The 15,288-nt window shown below is 50.0% G+C and overlaps 1 protein-coding gene across 1 annotated transcript; it reads left to right on the top strand.

Annotated features, from left to right (window-relative positions):
• Nucleotides 1-7,183: 7,183 nt before the first annotated feature.
• On the top strand, nucleotides 7,184-9,864 carry DUSP1 (dual specificity phosphatase 1). Its single transcript, XM_065644349.1, has 4 exons — nucleotides 7,184-7,670; nucleotides 7,792-7,940; nucleotides 8,083-8,302; nucleotides 8,824-9,864. Exons 1-4 carry the CDS (start codon nucleotides 7,301-7,303, stop codon nucleotides 9,192-9,194), a joined length of 1,110 nt encoding a protein of 369 aa, XP_065500421.1. The 5' UTR covers nucleotides 7,184-7,300; the 3' UTR covers nucleotides 9,195-9,864.
• Nucleotides 9,865-15,288: the final 5,424 nt, after the last annotated feature.

Below are 15,288 nucleotides of genomic sequence, written 5' to 3'. Positions count from 1 at the left end.
ATATTCATGCGAGCGTCCCTGTGGCTGGGCCTCTGTCTAAACAGAGCTCAGCATTTTGCAAGGCGGCCGAGGTGAAATCACAGCTTGCGACGGGCTCCAGGAGCCGCAGGACGTCTGGCCACGCGTGTGGCCAAGTCCCGGGAGGAACGTCCCATGTTTGGGCAAATTCGTTTGAGCCAACGCTGCTGTATGACTTCACTCCTCATTCATCCCCACCAAGAAACAGTTTGTCCAAGGCTTCGGAGAAGGACGGCACGGACGCTCGCTCGGCTCACCTGGAGGTTTCACAGCAAGGCGATGAGATCAGCTCAACGCTGAGTTTTATCAGGTCAAGCGGAGCGTGAGCAATGTGGGCAAGTCATGGGTGGCTGTGACGAGGCGTTTCGTGGACAAAGAAACGGGTCGTTAGATCCCTCTCCTGCACGTTGTGCCCTGTCCCACTCGAGGTGACACTCAGAGGACGTTACACTGTGAGTCACTCTGCCCCGTATGTTCTCATATACTTCTGAAAACAACACAGTGGGCCAAAGTTTGGCTTTTTCCACAGCCTAAAGGTTTTCATATTGAAAACAGTCAAGTGTTATTCTCTCCTATGACTAATACTGTGTTTTCACTAACCACTATTACACACAAACATCACCTCACTCTATCACATGAGAGAATCATGTCATATTGCAAATATTTTAACAAACGGCATTGCATAAAATGAATAAGCAGTTCTGTATTTACCAATACGGGGTTATTTTTTAACAGCTACAAACGAAATACAATGATATCTGTAAACACCTTGGAAGCTCATACTAAGAAAGCACAGAGAAAGTTAGATAAATAACAGCAGGATTCAGATGGAACGTGCGCAATGTAATATCCATTGGAATTTCTTTGTGCTTTGCTTCCCTTACAAGTCTCGTTTTTATATCCTCTTATGAAGTGCCACTCTTGGGTCTCTGCACTGGGTTACTCCATAGTCCAAGAATGCGGGAATCATGGCTTTTGATAACAGAAACCTCACTTTATTTCGTACAGTTTACCGTTGCTTTTGCTGTGACAGCCTCCCCTCCTGTCCCCTCAGCAAACAGCCCCTCTCAACACCATTAGACGGTGAGACAAGTTTAGACGTGGCGGACGGTAGAAACGGTGCAGATGGGCAGCGTGGGTGCTCTGGGAGGGCCTGACTTCTGGGTCCTCGATTCCGGCACTTCAGGACGAGGCAGAAGTACATTTCTGTCACCTCTGCAGCTTCCAGCCCTGACAATCCTAAATTATTCCAAGCTGCCTATATCCACCTGAATTTATTCTTGAGCTGGGAGCAGTTGGCGTGTGCAGGGACTCAGAGTGTGAAACTCTTTCCCAGACAGGGTCTTTACACTGGGGAAGCCCTGCGGTAGCTGGTTGCACTGGCTTTACAGACCCTTGCACCCACGACCTGGTGGGAAGAGATGTAGCTACAGCTAATGGAGAGCAGGTTTGTGCTCCCACCGGGACAGGCAGCAAGATGCTGTATCCCTTCCAGCTCTGCTCCATCCTAATGGCCACAAGCCAGAGTGATCCCAGGCTCAAAATCAGCCCCTCTGCCCTTCTGGTTATTACTGTGCGGAACGTACTTTTATGAAGCGTTCATCTCTCTGTAAAGATAAGAAGAACAGAAGAACGACCCACAAACGGCAGTGCCTCAGCAGCTCTTATCTCAGTCTTTATGAGAGCTGATGGTTCTGGGAATGTGAAGCTCATACATAGTCACTGCGCCCACAAAACACTGACATCACAGGACTAGCAATGAACCCGGCTCTCGTGTTTCTGGCGAGGAGAGCACGCCTCTCCCTGCTTCTTGGTGAGAGGTACGTCATTTGTTTTCTATTCAAATTCACCCTCCTCCCACGGAAGCCCTGCCTTACCATACTAGCCATTAGAAGATTTTATGGAGAAAACACACGTTCAAGCAGTAGGAAGAATAATTTCCCATAAGTATATTTTATGATGTATCTAATACCTTTCATCTTGAAATACGAGAACTTTACAAATACAGTGATTTTACTGAATAAATACCCTTATGCCTAGTGCATGGCATGATTCATAGCAGATTAATAGAGGCAATTAAATGTGAGATTAAATTGCTTAAACCATTTGCCCTACTAAGCTGATCCCGGTGCTGTGAACTGTATCAGTGCCACTAATTCCCAGAGATTTTCCTTTGGAGGCAGATATTTAACGATTTTGAATATCAAATCCATGGTATCCCAGACTGGCTGTCTAATGCCTGTAATCATGTTAAAACACAGCACTAAGCAACTTGCCCGAGGCAGCTCGGTGAGTCACTGGAGGAGAAAGCAGAACTCCTGACTTGCATTAGCTGCTCCAGCACACACGGAGCCACTTGCAAAATTATGACGGGGGACCGTCCGCTCTGCAGACTTCTCAAACGTCTTGGGTTTCAGGCCATGAGATGCCATATGTCGGGCCCTGTGGCAGGCACACACACATGTATGGGGTCATACGGTGCCAGACGCGCTGTCGGGCGCCTCGGGTCATGTAAGCGAGTGGCCGGTGCGGAGCGGGGCAGCCCCGGCTGCAGCACGTTTTGGGGCTGGCAGCGTGTGGTGTCCTGCCCGCAGCATCACAGAGCGACTGGGAGCTCACAGCTCTGCAATGAAAATACAGAGGGAAAGGCTGATGGCGAGGAGCCTGGAGCCCAAGGAAGGACCATGAGACTGAGACCCCAACCCAGAGCTGGTTTTCATGCTGGCAGGACTGACCCTTCTGCCTCCTCATTCTCTCACCTCATCACCTCCAACATGAAGATACTAAGGTAGTCTGAGCTCAGCCAAACTCCAGCAAGAGGATTAAATCTCAGAATTTGAATGTAATGTAAAAAGTAATGTTTTCATTGAGTATGACTCATCAGTAATTCTATTTTGTTCATATTTTGTTTATTGTCAGCTTTTGTCGCCAAATCATTTTTTTTCTTTCTTTCTCTTTCTTTCTTTCTTTCTTTCTTTCTTTCTTTCTTTCTTTCTTTCTTTCTTTCTTTCTTTCTTTCTTTCTTTCTTTCTTTCTTTCTTTCTTTCTTTCTTTCTTTCTTTCTTTCTTTCTTTCTTTCTTTCTCTCCCTCCCTCCCTCCCTCCCTCCCTTCCTCCCTTCCTTCCTTCCTTCCTTCCTTCCTTCCTTCCTTCCTTCCTTCCTTCCTTCCTTCCTTCCTTCCTTCCTTCCTTCCCTCCTTCCTTCCTTCCCTCCTTCCCTCCTTCCCTCTTTTCCTCTTTCTTTCTCTCCTCCTTTTCTTCCTGTCTCCCCCTCTCTTTCCTTTCTTTTTCCTTCTGTTTCTTGTGAATCCATGTCTCCGTAAAATCTGTCCAAATATTTACAAAAGGAAATGTTGGGTTGTGAAACTGAATTCGGAGAAAATGTTACACATGCTGAAGAAATGCATCCAGCATTTCCAAATGTTCCCACATGCATATTTGTTCTCTGTCTCAAGTGTTGAGGCTTGATCCTTCATATCTTTATTCAGACAAAACTTGCACTGAGGGCAGTGAGACCCAGGTTTAGGTCAGGTCCAATGGTACTGTAATTCTGGCTTTGCTGGAACAGCTCAGGACTGATTTTGGCCATGAGTGACTAGTTAAAAGCCTGAATAACCAGTATTACTGGGTAACTGGTTTGTGCAATGGGCCAGTTCCAGACCAAGGGTTATCTACACTTGACACCAAGTTGCTAACAAATTGGCATCAGTGTCAGTCACTGCAGAAGCTGCCCGCAGCCTCTGTTACCCTCCGAGATAACATCAACCAGGTTGCACTGGGAGACCAGCAGCCTATGGTGAAGCCGGTCAGGTCTCTGGTCCCATCGAGACAAAGACAACATGCTCAGGTGTGACGTGATGAGTTTGCCATCGAGCCGTCTTCTCCAGAAGTCCCTGATGCCATAAGTGAGGGCTCGCATTCATGTGGCTCTCGTGTCATTATGGACTTGGACGTATTTTGGCAGGGCCACATGGGACCTGTTAAAGCCCAGGGGTTAAAGCAAAGCTGAATGCGCTCAGCGGGTCCCATCTGCTCAAATAAAGCATCACCTCCCACCCCAACACTTCGTGCTCTTGTTTCTATTATTACCCTTACAATGACATTGTGGCCTGAGTGCAAACATGGATTGTTTTGGAGGAAGGGGTTAATTTTGTATTTCCTGGCTTTTGTTAAGGCAGGAAATCTAACCCTTAAGAAAGTCATTCAGTTCAGAGTAAGCTCCTAAAAGCCACTTCAGCCCTGTTTTGTATTTTCCTTTCTTCCATTCTTATGGCAGGTTTATTTAAGAAAAGAAAACAAAACTAGAGTAAAGCAAGGAAATAGCTAGTCCCGGATCATAAGTTATTAAGTACACACTGTCACATGTGATGAATTTTTTTCTTCCTGATTTGCACTAGGTGTAAACAAGACCAAATTCAAAAGTCTCATTATTACATAAGTCCATCAAAGAGCAATTATCGTTGTTGCGGAGGTAGATTCTCTTTGCGCAAGGTCCTCAGCTGAATGCCTTCCCTGCACTGTCTCAGAGCAGCCAAGTTATTTGGCCTGCAGTGTCTGGCCCATATTTAACATTTTTCTGATGCTGGTTAACATCGGGACTGGGAAGGTGGTTGTCACAGAGAGCACATTTTTGCCGGGGAAGGACGTTCCAGCTCCCGACCCCACACGGCTTCCCCGCTCCTGTGCTCCTGCCAGGTGGTGCCTTAAATTGCTCCCGCATCACACCCCAAATGAGCAACGCGAAGTGGTTCCTGGGTATAAACCCACAGAAAGGTTGACATCTGAGGTCCGGATCAAAAGGAGGACATTTTCTCTAGGAAAAGGTGATGAATAAAGCCCTGTCTTGTGGCCATCTGTTATACCAGTTTCTGCTGCAAAACGTTGGCAAGGCGTCAATCGTTGATGAGTCCTGCTGTTCATCTCCTTAGAAAAATCTGGGTAGGTCAGTGTTGGACAGATCAGATGCAGGGTCATCGCAGCTTGGCCATGGCCTGGTGTCACAGCAATGTCACATCTGGCGAGGAGCTGGTGAGGAGCACATCAGAGGAGGTCAAGCGGGTCCATTGCTGCTTGTGGCATGGCCCGTGTTCCCTGGGCACCTGTCACCCACCCAACCGCCGGGCCACGCGATTCACAGGCAGCGATCCGCTGTGGACAGCTGCGGGGTCCCAGTAACGGAGTGAGTGACAGCGTGGTCGAGTGAAATCATTTCCCAGCACTGAAGTGTATGAGCATTTCTCTTGCAATCTGTTTCCAACCCACTGCTAAAAGAACAACAACAAATAAACAGAATGAAAAGTGCGATCCTGTGTTTATTTTTAAGGAACGTGTTGAAAAAACAGATTCGCTTAGAGGCTGCAGTTCTGGCAAAAACTCCACTGCTCAGTGGAGCAGAGACAATCCTGCGAGCAGCGGGTGAGCCAGGGCTGGCATTTGCCTGCCCGTGCCCTTCCTTGTGTCCCATCCTCCTAGACACCCAGGAGAGCCTGGAAAGCCCTGGAGCTCTCAGCCAGATACAGAGCCCGGCTGGGTTTAGAAGAAGGTCTGAGCTGGCTAAACACTGGGGGACATCGGTGGGAGGGAAGCTGGGAAATCTGAGGACTGATGGTTGGCAGCCTGCAAGGCTGGTGGGGCACAAGGGTGGGAGAGGAGCCCTGGGGCAAAGGATGGACGGAGAGATGTCCTCCAAACGGAGCAGCTGACGGGAAAACGGAAAACTGCTGAAAGGCGTGATGAAGGAGCAGTACAGCTGGGGCCAGCAGTGCTGGGGGAAGAGGAGTTGGGCTGGGGGAAAAGGGCTGAAGCAGGAGAAGGTGCTGGGGGGCAGCGGTGGCTGGGGACAGCGAGCGGCCAGCGAGGCTGAGGAGGCTGGGAAGGCATCGCGGGGACGCAGGGGAAGTGGAAATGGTGCTGACTGGAAGCTCTGAGTAAGAGACACGCGAGTGTCTTGGTGGAAGCTGGTCACCCACGGGGAAAAGAAAACTTTTGGGAAGTGCTGATGCGCTACCAAGGGGGGGAAAAACAGAGCTCCCACTACTCCACTGCTGGTTACTGGGCAGCCGCAACTTCTGGGAGTGTTCACTGTGTGGAAAATGAACTTTGCATGGGCCACAGGACTACTACATTTTTTTCCTTACACATAAAACATGATGGGAACGGCTCTCAAATATGTGTTTACATAATAAATGTATATACAAATATATGTATACACATATATATTTATGTGTAAATATGTCTGTACATGCATATAGGTCTATGCATGAATACAAATATATGTATATGTATGCTCATCTCTATACATATATTTTAGGAGAATATGCATTCCCGCACCCGTGGCTCTGCATCCTCCCGCGCTGCTGCTCCAGAGGCTTCCTGCCCCCAGCAATGCTCTGATTTCTGTGGGAAAGCGGGGGAGCAGCCAGTGCTGGGGGCGATGGACGAAGGGAGCTGTGGGGCAGGGGACAGGGGACAGCGGGGTGGCCCAGCCCCACGGCACCTGTGCTGGGAGTGGTGGGCGGGGGGGTGTGAGCAGGGGGTGTATGTGTGTTCGTAGATGCGTGTGTATGTCCGTGCACGTGTGTGTGTGTATGGGGTACCTGCCTGCGTATGTGTGTGCATGTATACGTGTGTATGGATACATACGTATGTATGGGCATGCATGAATGTGTATGCACATACACAGGTATGTTTATGCATGTACTTATATATGTATACATATGTGTGTATGTATATGTGTATCCGTAGGCAAGTGTGTGTATGTCAGCACCTCAATGTGTTTATGCGTGTGTGCGTATATATGTGTGTTTGTAGGTGAGTGCTCGTGTGTGCCTATGTGTATGTCTATTTTTATATAGATTTTTATGTATGTCTATATACGTTTACTTGTGTGTATAGTACTCACGCGTATGTTTGTACATGTATACGTGTATGTATATACGTGTGTGCGGATGTATACCTGTGCGAGGGATGTATATACATCTCTCTGCTCTCCCGTCCCGCTGTGTCCGCACGGGCGCGCGCTCCGGCTGCACATGACGTCACCCCGCCGGGGCTGGGCGCGCCCGCGCTGGCGCGCGGCCAGGTGACGTCTTCCCGAGCGCCCACGTGACGCGGCCCCATTGAGAAAAAAACGCCGGCGCGGCGCTATATAAAGCGGGCGCGGGCGTGCGGGGCCGGGCTGGGTCGTGCCGCGCTGCACCGGCGGGACACCGGCACCTCCGACACTGACCACGCATTCCTTATCCTCATCATCCTCCTCCCTCCTTCCCTCGGCCGGAGCCGCCATGGTGAACCTGCGGGTGTGCGCGCTGGACTGCGAAGCGCTACGAGCGCTGCTGCAGGAGCGCCCCGCGCAGTGCCTCGTCCTCGACTGCCGCTCCTTCTTCTCCTTCAACGCCGCGCACATCCGCGGCTCCTGCAACGTCCGCCTCAGCACCATCGTCCGCCGCCGCGCCAAGGGTGCCCTGGCCTTGGAGCACGTCGTCCCCAACGAGGAGCTCCGCGCCCGCCTGCGCCAGGGGCTGATCCACACCGTGGTGCTGCTGGACGAGCGCAGCGCCGACCTGGAGCTGCCCAAGCGCGACAGCACGCTGCTGCTGGCCCTCGGCACCCTCTGCAGGGAGGCCCGCGGCGCCCGCATCTGCTTCCTCAAGGGTGAGTGGCCCGGGGATCGTCTCGGAGGGGAGGGGTGAGGGGCGCAGCCGGCCCGGTACCGGCTCCGCTCTCCCGCCGGCCGCGCAGCGCTCACCCGCCGCCTTCTCTTTTTCCCCCGCAGGAGGTTACGAAGCTTTCTCGTCCGCCTGCTCCGAGCTCTGCACCAAGCCCGCCGCCCCCGCCGGGCTCAGCCTGCCCTTGAGCGCCAGCAGCGCGCCCGGCAGCGCCGAGTCGGGGTGCAGCTCCTGCGGGACCCCCCTCTACGACCAGGTGAGCGGGAGTGAGACTTGGGAGCGGGCGGGGGGCTGTGTTTAACACGGAGTTCGCCGCTTTCATGCGACGAAGGGAGGGGAGAGGCTGTTGGAAAAACTGCCCGGCGAAGTTAACCGGTTGTTTGTCCTTCCTTTTTTAGGGTGGGCCAGTGGAAATCCTGCCGTTCCTCTACTTGGGCAGCGCTTACCATGCCTCCCGAAAAGATATGCTGGATGCTTTGGGGATCACAGCGTTAATCAACGTCTCTGCGAACTGCCCCAACCACTTTGAAGGGCACTACCAGTATAAAAGTATCCCAGTGGAGGACAACCACAAGGCAGATATCAGCTCCTGGTTCAACGAGGCGATAGATTTCATAGGTAAATGAGTTCTCTTTATAGTCTGTTCTTTTTGGTGGGTAATGTACCATGGGAAGTGATTTTTTTTTTGGGGCATGGTTTTTCACAGTAAAGCCTATATTTGAGATAGGGGAATTTCACTCTGTAGGGGAGATATACTGGGGGAACATTTCCATAATTGTTTTTATTGTACTCGGAGGAGTAATCTTAGCTTCATAAAGCTGTTTGAAATCTTCAATCAAGAGGCATTGGTCTTGCAGAAAAAAGCTAGTGAACTTAAGCAGATCGGTATTAAAGTAATCTTTCAAGACTGCTAAAGTGACCTGGAGGAGCTATTAGTATAATTGGAATTGGAGCCCAGAATGAAAATAGCTGAACTGCTAGTTCCCTCTGGACAAAGGCTTGCTTTGTCTCAAAAGCATGGGGTGCACCTATTGGCTAAGGAAGGAATGGATTAAAGAAATGTAAAACAGCAGCCTGTGCTTTCCCACCTCTGGAAGCGGTGGGACTTGTTTGCTAACTGTGTATTTTAATTCTTTCAGACTCTGTTAAAAATGATGGAGGAAGGGTATTTGTGCACTGCCAGGCTGGCATCTCCCGATCAGCGACCATCTGCCTCGCTTATCTCATGAGGACCAACAGAGTCAAACTGGATGAAGCCTTTGAGTTTGTGAAGCAGAGAAGAAGCATCATCTCCCCGAATTTCAGCTTCATGGGGCAGCTGCTGCAGTTCGAGTCCCAGGTCCTTGCCCCGAACTGCTCAGCAGAAGCCGGTAGCCCTGCTATGTCGGTGTTGGACAGAGGAGCATCAACCACCACGGTCTTTAACTTTCCAGTCTCCATCCCTGTTCATACCTCATCCAGTGCTTTAAGCTATCTTCAGAGCCCCATCACCACGTCCCCGAGCTGCTAAAAAGCGGGTGAAAATAGGGTCGGAACTCAGACTTACTGTCTCAGAAGTGCAATAACTACAGGGACAGTGTCATCAGGCCTGGGTGTTCTGTGGGGAACCATCCACGCATCCCAGAGCGGTCTCGTAAATGGAGAGGAGCTCACCTGATGCCAGACAACTGGGTGTTACTGACTCTTCTGATGGTTTTTAAAGCCAATATCTGGATGTCTACATGGAGATCAAAGGACACTGTCTCTTCCTGAGCTGTTCCTCCTTGTCTTCTGTCTGTCCTAAGCCTGCTCCATGTTTAGTAGCATGCTTACCAGTATTCCCATTCCTGGACACTGAGCAACACTGATGCTGTCCCGTTTTACATGACAGTCCTATTTATTTATTTTTACGTTAGTGCATTGTTTCTGCCTTCACAAACCTAAAGTTTCCCGTCTAAAGAAACCAAATACCTCAGTATTTTTTTGGTACTGTAATCCTGTGTGTATATACATGTCAGCTTTTCTTGTTTCCCAAGCACTGACGTGAAAGCACCAGGCGAGTGCTTTTTTGAGTTGCCAAGGGTTGTACGTTTGATTTATTTATGATGTGAAATAATATATTTCTTCTTACGAAGACATAGTTTTGTTACATGATTATAACTTTTTTATACAAACAGAATAAATTATGATATTTCTATTGAGCTGGATGATGCATTCTTTAAAATCTCGCATTTTACGGTCCCAGAACTTGTGGAAGCTCCCAGGTGAAAACCCGTAAAAGATCTGAATTTTCAACTCTGCCGACATCAGATCTTGACTGAATTAGACAGAAAAATGGGTTTAAACAACATAATTGACTAGAAACTACTGCTGCTTCTTAACCTAAGCTTTTCTTTGTCCCTGTATAATGTTATGCAGTGGCACATGGCCAGGGCTGGCTTCTCAGCTGTAAGGTAGGTTTGGCAGCAGCGATGGCCACAGAGCTGTAACAGTTTGAAACAGCTGAGACAGTGAATTTAAAATAGTCCTTGTCTTAGGGAGGAGAAAAAGCTCACTTATTGCATGTGTACTTTTAATGCTTCGAAGGTTAAGTCTAAAAATTAACTTGTTAGTAACAGATCTCCAATGCTTGTGAGTTTGTGCCATGGTGTTATCTTCTGTCCCGTCTCCTTGATTCCCTTTCGCAACTCCAATTGCCTCTGATCTGTGAAGTAGTTGTCTTGCTGGGCTATCTCTGTAAACAAATTGGGTCGTAACAGATCAGGTAACCAGCAAGTCACTTATTTTCTTACCCAGACCCAAATAAGTTACCTCCTGCTGCAGATTCTCCCTGGAGTGGCTTTTACCTGGTATTTCAGCTGAGGAAGTTAAAGCAGTTTTCTGGAGTGTATCAAAAGCCAGGTAGGGGAGTTCTACCAGGGCAGCGCCCCTGGCAGCTCATGGGCAGGGGCTGCGGGGTGGGGGTGACGGGCAGCAAACGGTGCGGGGTTGATGCTGTGGTGGGACAGAACTGCACATCTCCATGGGGTGTGAGGGGCAGGGTGGGTATGGGGCAGCAGCATTGCTGTGACATGGCCAGGGGAAGCTAATGTGGAAGAAACGCAGCTGGAAGCTTATTTTGCTAGGCAGGGTAGTTCTGCTGGTAATGGAGCTGGATGCTGGAGGAGCACTAGGACATGTGTCCTACATTTGCTCCAGAAGTGAGCCACCAGTCTTTGTACCTCTGATATTCAAGGAGTTGGGTCTTACTTTTGCCCCATCAAAAATGGTTTGGCTTGGGCAGATACATCAGGTTATGACTTCTTGTGTAAAACGAAGGCCTTTTAACAGTTATGATCCTAAGCTTCTGGTTTAGGGGTTTTTTTAAAGCACAAAGCAGATGCACTCTTGTGTAGCTGGAAACAAGCAAAGCACCACAAATTCCTGCTGAAATCTTGCAAGATACTTAGAGTAGTAATGATGCTAAAATCCAGGACTCTTCTCCTGGGAGAAGGTGCCCTTGAAGGATGGGATGATGCGCTGCTGCATCTGAAATTCTTCCACGTGAGCTGCCCCTCCAACGCATCTCTGTCGTCAGTGCTACGTGTTAACCATCGCCAAGCTTCAACCATCTGACACCAAGGGATAAAAAAAAAATGGAGCAGCTAAAAGGAGAGATCCCTGGGCACTAAGAAATGAAGTTAGAAACCCTTATTTTAGTAAAGTGTATGTGAACCTCAAAGTGAATGTTCCTCCACAAAGTCCGTCCCATCCTGCAAATCCTGCAAAATCCCTTTGTCCATGAAAAGTCCCTTGGCAGGTTGTGCTGCTCCATGGGATTGCACCCACGGTTCCTTTCCCTGTAAAGCAGCAAGGGTGTTTCTAAATACATGAGCCTTTTTGCACCTGCAGTGAACGGTGGAACAAACTTTCACCTTCAAAGCAAAGCAGAGCTCGTTCAGTGGAAAAATACAACCTTGGCAGCCCTGGACATGCAACTGATAAAAAAAAAAAAATCCTGCCTGTTAATCACAATTCAAACAGAAATCCGCTCCCTGTCAGCTGGCGGAGCTTGTTTATGTGTTTCTTAGAACAATAAAACTCATTACCTGGCAGCCGATCAGCTTTTATAACCTAAGCAGGCACCTGACAGAGGGGCACAAAAGAGAGCTGCTTCAGCACAAAGCCCGTTGCGGAAAAGCCGGCCAGCGACAGCAGGGCTGCGGTCCAGCGCGGCACCGACGGGCACTTCCAGCTCTGTGCACAGTCCGTGTCCTTTTCCAAGCCTTTATCATGAGCCTTCTGCTGTCCACCCATAATCAGAGTCTCATCGTGCCCAGACTCCTGCAAACTCTCTGTGGACCGGATCACACCCCGTCCAAACAAGGGGAGGATGAGGGGGCAAGAACAACAGCGAGAAGAGAGATCAGAGTGAGACCTGCAAATGCCACCTCAGTGCCACAGTTCTGGGGAGATGGGTGGGCTCAGCCGGGGGGTTCGCTGGGAGGGGGGAAGGAGCGGGGCAGCCGGCGAGGTGGGAACAGAGGAGGAGGCTGGAGGGGCTGGGACGGGCAGCAGCAGAGCTGGAGGATGCCTTGGCAACACGGCTGAGCTGAACTTCACTCACTGTGGATGTGCAAGGGAGGCATTTTCCCTTCTCACCCCTCATTTATCCTGCCTGCTTCCCTGTTTTGTTTGTTTGGGATATCAGGGCACGTGGTTCGCCCTGGTTTACAGCTTTGAACTCCCATTTCCCCTGGCTCCCACGCAGGCTGGCTGTCCCCCTGCACTAGCAGGGTTTGGCCGAGACTCTGCCCCTCGTATCTGATCCAAGACCCCCAGAAACCCAGCACGCAGCGGGTGTGCATGGGGCTTTCAGCTTATATAAACCTGTAGTTCTACAGTTGCAGACATCCCCATGGAAACAAGGAGTTTCCCCTTGGTGAGAACAGCAGTAACATCACTTCCTGCTGCTGACAAACCAATTTGTCACAAAGTGATAAAAAGGCAGGTTTTTGTTTGCAGGAACTGGCTCCGGGGCTTTGTTCCTCCCGAGCCAGAAGCTGCTTGCCCGCCCCAAAGGCAAACAAAGGCCATTGTGCGCTGCACAGAACAGGGATGGGGAGATGCAGAGAAGTTCTTTGGGCTCTCAAAATGTCAGAGCTTGGACCACTGAAACCCCAAAGGTTACAAAGCACATAGAGAAAATGCAAGGCATGGCAGTGCGTAACCCAACACAGCACATGGGGCTCCATACAGCACCCGCAGACGGGTCCCCACGGCAGAGGGACGTACACGGCCAGCCCACGTGGGGACACAGCACATGAGCTGCGTAATATCCCCAGCAAGATGCAATCCCCAGGGGATACAGTATACCCAGTTATCACATGACAAACAGGCACAGAGCTCCAGATTAGACAAGTCTTGGGTAATCCCCCTGTCTCAAAGCTTTTGCCTTTCTTTTGTAATCAGCAGTTGGAAAGGTGCTGGGTGTACTCAGGCTTAGGGACTATCCTGCATTAGTCACCCCAGTATCAGACTAGCAGGGCCACAAGGATGCGTTATGCCGTTACATTGAAAAAAGAACATTACATCCAGATCATACACAGGCAAATCTACTTTGCCTGGTTACCACCTGGGTTTTTTCCTCTGTCTGACTCCAGGGCAGCAGAAAGGGCACTGAGAGTCACTTGGAACTGGTATTGAAGTGAGGCCCCAGAGAGCCCACTCCCCAGCTCTGCAGATGAATTGCAGCACGATGGGAAAGGAGAAAGGGTGGTGATGTGTGACTGTCCAGTGTGGTTTAGACATTACCATCCCCAAACCTCATCTAAACCTGTTTCGTATCCTTTCCTTTGTCCAGTGATAATGTCCGTGACAGGCTCCTACACGCAGTGCACACAGAGATTCCACTCAGGGCTTTGGCTTCCCCAAACCTGCTCCCATCCAAAGCTGTAGGGAAGTTGGAGAAACAGCTGAAACACAGGCTCAAAGCCACTCATGCTGAAAGAACAAATCAACCCTGAGGTCTGTGCTGTGTGTGGCCTTTCCTCTACATGTTATTTACTATGGTGCAGAGCCAGCAACCATGGCTGGTGGGGGGCTGGTGCCCAGCCAGGTGGGTCCTGTTAGCACCCATCAAGGGCATAAAAGGTTAAGTGGGACCAAGATACTAAAGGAGGGAAAGCAGCCATGAAGGGAGAGACTTGAGACCTTGGGGTGAAGCAGGGCCTGCTGATTTCATTGGTGTTGCTGTGAGCATTTCAGCCTGGCCAGCTGGACCTGCCGGAGACCTGGCTCAGGTCTGCGTGTCCTGGTCTTGCTCAGGCTGTGGCCATGTAACGCTGAGGGTCACCTCCAAGGGGTGGACCCTGGTATCTGAGAGGAAGCAGCTGAGTTGCTCTGCTGCTGGGGTGGGTAAAGGATTCCCGGTTTTGAGCGTTATTGCTCATTCTGGAAATGCGGTTGTACAAACCTGTGCCTGCCTGGAGAATAATGCCAAGATCCTATGTGAACCTGACACTGTTAGTCTGGCATGGAGCAAGTTGGCTCCGTCATTGTAAGACTAGTGTCCAAAACCGGGGGAAAAGGCAGGCTTGTTCTTTGTCCTTACATGGTGTGGGACAGCCTGTTCTCCAGGTGTGGGTTTGTGTTTGTTGGTGGTTTGTGGGTTTTTTTTTTTTAACCTTCTCCCTGGGGGTTTCCATTTCCAGGGTTTTCCAGCTGCTGTGTGTGGCTGCACACCCGTCCCGCAGTGCCAGGCTGTGTGAGCCCTTAGTGTTGAGTTCTCCAGCATCCACAGCACAACTGTGGGGCTGAGCGCTGGCCGAGCTCAAGGAGAGGCTGCTGGGCTGGGGGTTTCCCGAGCGGTGCTCTCAAGCTCTTGCGTTTGCATTCGCGTTTCCTGCTAGACGCAGAAATGACTCGGTTCGGGTTTCCCCTCCTGGGTGCCGCTGGCGGGCAGGGGAGCGGGGGCGATGAGACACCCGGCACAGCCCGTGGGCAGCCCCCAGCACCCGTGTCCGCTGGGTGGGTGCTCCGCAGCCATGTGCTGAGGTCTGCGGGGCGGCAGGTGTTGGGGGAGGGAAAAGAGAAGATGCTCGTGAACGTATTCTGTGTATGGGAAGAGGGATGAAGCTCAGCTAATGGCAGTGGACATTAGTAACCCCGTTACATCTCACCTAGGTCCTGTTTGGCGTTCAGGCTGGGTGAGTCAGGGCTGTGGGAACGGTAATTTCATCAGCCAATTCATTCCAAAATCCATATTGTATGAACTGTGTAGGGGCTATCACGAGTGCCACAGAAAATGCTTCATTTCTCATTAAAAGGTTATGTATGACACCAATCCCTCTCATTTCAATACCTTTTGGTTCTAAAACTATGGGCCATATTTAAAAATAAACTCCTCGGGGACTCTAATATGTCATAGCTGCCATCTAACTCGGTAACCAATTGGTTACGAATTAGCAGGTTCTCACTACACAATATGTATTTTTAATTAGTCTTTGTCTCACAGCCCAATGTAGGTCCCATCTGTACTAAAACAATAAACTACAGTGTGATTTTTAGATTTATAATTTCTGATATAGTTTAATTTTATTTTCAAGGGGGTATGGTGGTGTATGGTTTTTGTTTGTTGGGTTTTC

The sequence above is a fragment of the Caloenas nicobarica genome, chromosome 13 (assembly GCF_036013445.1).
Source record: "Caloenas nicobarica isolate bCalNic1 chromosome 13, bCalNic1.hap1, whole genome shotgun sequence".
Lineage (NCBI taxonomy): Eukaryota > Metazoa > Chordata > Aves > Columbiformes > Columbidae > Caloenas > Caloenas nicobarica.
This window is presented reverse-complemented; position numbering and strand designations above follow the sequence as displayed.